Consider the following 3,530-nt stretch of genomic DNA (forward strand, 5'->3'; position numbering starts at 1 on the left):
GGGAAGAAAAATTAAAGAAACGTGGTGAGGCATGATAGGCTGGGGTGTGGTGGAGGACGACGAAGGAGACGGACGCGGTGCTGTTGCCTCCGACTCTGCAGGTGACGGCGAGGTGCGGCTTCACGGGATGATTTCGTTCACGTACTCTTCAGCGATCTGCTAGTTCCGATCAGCGGTGGTTCCTGGCTGAATTACTCCGTCTCCGGTGAAGCTCCGACGGTCTCGTGTGTGCGTGTTCTTGTGGTTCTGCTGGTGGGAAAAAGTTAAAAAGATGCGGTAGATTGATCTATGAATCTTGGACAGAGAAGGGAAGGGCGAGGTTCCTGGAACCTCCTTCGAACTTGGTGGCGGGCGTACTCCGGCGAGAAATTCGCCGTACTTCGGCGAGAAATTCGCGCAGCCTGACGGCGCAAAAATTGGGGATTTTAGGGAGCAAAAACGGAGGAGATCATGGAGTATTTATAGAGGGATTTTTCGTGGTAAAGGGAACACGAAATCGAACAGAACCGGGAGATTCCTCCGGCTTGGTTTTGGAACAGAGTTTGTTTCAGATACGAAGCTATAGTCTGAAGGTTGGAGATGCTTTGGTGGGACCCGCGCCAGGATAAAAAAGAAAAGAGAACGAGATGAGAAAAGCCCCGTGCTTCGCTGCTGTGCTGGTCTCGCGCGGGTTGGCTGGGCCGTTTGGCCTGGCCGGCCGGCGGGTTCGTTTCATTTTTTTTCTTTCTTTCTTTTTCTTCTCTGTTTTCTTTTCTGAAATTACTGAATTAACTACAGTTTGTAAAACTGACGCAAAATAAAAATACGAAAATTTGTAAATACTTTCAGTACTGTATCTGAACATAATGGGCACAGCCCCAATCCAGTAAAGCACTAGGATAAAAATAGTATGCATATAGATTTAATCAACAAAGAGCAAAACAAGCAATTTAAATCATTTTTATGTAAGAACAGGTAAAACCTTTTCTAAAACTGAAACTTTGATATGCTGATATGATGCAATGCATGAATTTGAAAATGCACAGTTTTTAGGATGTTACATTGCACGACGACATCGTCGTCCTCCTCGCGCTCATCGTTGTCGCGCTCCTCGTCGTCTCTGGCCAGGTACTCGCCCTACGGCATGCCGTCACCACGCTACTTGGCGACGTTGAAGGACAAGCCCGATGAGGCGCCTCCTCGCAGGCACCACAATAGTTGTGGTGGCGTCGTCATCCACCATGCTCCTTCTCCACCCTGCGGGCAGCTCCAGCCTGTCAAGCGGGAGTGGACGCCGCTGCCAGAGTATAAGGCGGCACCATTTGGACTCAAGGCGAAGGACGACCTCGAGGAATCCCGGGCCTCCGTCACGCTGAGAAGGGTGTGGAGGAGCACTGCCGCTTGGAGGCCGAGCGGCTCGAGCGCCTCGGCCTCTACATCAACCTCAATGACGATGACGACGTCGGCCCGTCGAGCATGCCGCAAAATCGTCGCACGCATGGGGACCCTGGCCAGGGTTGCAGCTCCTTCCTCCCGCCGCTGAAGCAGGAGCCCAACAACGACAAGGAGGAGGACTGCGTGGCAGCGATTTACCGCTGCCTAGGTCTCGGCCGTGGGGGCTATTAGATTTAGTTTTTTTATTTTAAGTTTCTATGTTTTCTTTAGTTTTGTGCAAACAATGGCCTACTATGGCCGAACTATATATGAATTTGTGAATTTGTGTTTTCTATTAAAGTTTCAACAGTTTAATTTTTTTGGTATGGGGGCACGGTTGGGATCCCAACGCCCATATGGAGAGGACAAGTGAAGATGCTCCTAGCTTTGTGAAGTCACTGTCGAACACTTGAACTAACCCCTCCTAATTCCCAACGGTGCCGCCAAACTGCCACCAAGCTATAACTAACATTATTTGCTTCGTTGAAAGCTTCAAAAACCAGCGATTATGTATGCATGGACTACTAAATCGAACTAAATTAAGTTAGAGCTAGCTAGCTTATTGCTGTTATACCTCTTCTGCTCAAACCATACACTCTGAAGATGCACGTCGGTCGTCTCCTCCCTCTTGCCATCCTGCTCGCTGCCGGCTACCGCTCGCTGGCCCTCGGCATCTTCGGCGCGTCGCCGCCGTCCAGCGCCGGCGACTCCTCCTCCTCGGTACACGTCCTACAATCTCGCGCACGCAATTCATCTTGATTTGAGACCGCAAGCCAGATTTCCATTGATGTTCTCTTATTACCAGCTTGTTGAATATCAATTCATATCAACTTTCTGTCTGATTTGCTCGTTCACGTAGCAGTGCAGCCGAACCTGCGAGTCTGCATACTGCTCCGGTACTATCGGTACGTTAGATCGTACTGTAGATAGATATCCCGTTTCGTGATTGATCAACACGCGCGTATAATAACCACACAAATGTATGTATATGTATGTATTCAGAGGCTCCGTTGATGCGGTACGGCAAGTACTGCGGCGTGTCGTACACCGGGTGCCCCAGCGAGCCTCCCTGCGACGCCCTCGACGCCTGCTGCATGCTCCACGACGCCTGCGTCAATGCCACCGACAGTACGTATATATATACTCACCCGCGTATTTGACCGCGTATTCGACATCAAGTTTCCTGACAGCTCGTACATGCATATGCGTGCTTGGACTTTTGCAGACGACTACCTCAACATGTGGTGCAACCAGAGCCTGCTGGACTGCGTGGCCGCGGTGAGGACCGCGGCGGTGGTGGTGGAGGCGGGCGGCAGCGAGGAGGCCGTATTCAGGACGTTCGAGGGGAATAATTGCAACGCGACTGACGTCGCCGACGAGATCACGTCCATCATCGAGGCCGCGGTGTACGCCGAGAGGATACTGCATAGAGTACCGTAGAACACTCGGTCGCTGCTGTTGTTTCACTTGTTAATTTGGAGCTCTCACGTAGTGGATCTTGTTGAAGTTGGCGGTCTAGACGGAGTACAAGTTTGGTGGAGGTGGATCACCGCATGTGTAGTGTAGTTGAGGCCTGGCGCGTAGGTTTGCCTGATTTGATTTGTACTACAAATCAGATCAGATGCTCCCCTGTTTTTCTGAAGGAAGTTTCAGATCAGATCAGATCAGATCAGATGCTCCTCGTGTTATTCTTATCCAGGGCTTGAAAGCACCTCAACCGTCCATTGAAAGTGCATCTGACGGCTTCCGCTAAATGGTACACATATCATTACTGTCTTGTATTTGGTCGCCCAGCTACAATACTAAGAGCATTTCTAGCGGAGCCCGTAAAAATATGAACCGTAAAACGTGAGTTCAGGTCAGAACTCGCGTTTACGGATCGAAAAAAAGCCGGCGCAGATCAGAACCCGTAAAAAAAATCTGTAAAAAAGCATATTCCTAATTATTCCACTGGACCCACAGGGTCAGGGCCTTTTTTCCTTTCCTCCTCCCTTCGTCTTCTTCCTTGCTCCATCCACTCATCCTGTGGCCAAGCTCCATGCCGGCAGCCCCACTCCGGCTCCGCCCGCCCCTACCCCGGCCCCGCCCGCGGCGCGCCTCCCCGCTCCCAGCTCCGC

The 3,530-nt window shown here is 51.0% G+C and overlaps 1 protein-coding gene across 1 annotated transcript; it reads left to right on the forward strand.

The window, feature by feature from the left end:
• Positions 1-2,016: 2,016 nt before the first annotated feature.
• On the forward strand, positions 2,017-2,979 carry LOC124699435 (probable phospholipase A2 homolog 2). Its single transcript, XM_047231735.1, has 4 exons — positions 2,017-2,133; positions 2,273-2,318; positions 2,416-2,541; positions 2,639-2,979. Exons 1-4 carry the CDS (start codon positions 2,017-2,019, stop codon positions 2,851-2,853), a joined length of 504 nt encoding a protein of 167 aa, XP_047087691.1. The 3' UTR covers positions 2,854-2,979.
• Positions 2,980-3,530: the final 551 nt, after the last annotated feature.

This window comes from Lolium rigidum, chromosome 3, assembly GCF_022539505.1.
Source record: "Lolium rigidum isolate FL_2022 chromosome 3, APGP_CSIRO_Lrig_0.1, whole genome shotgun sequence".
Classification (NCBI taxonomy): domain Eukaryota; kingdom Viridiplantae; phylum Streptophyta; class Magnoliopsida; order Poales; family Poaceae; genus Lolium; species Lolium rigidum.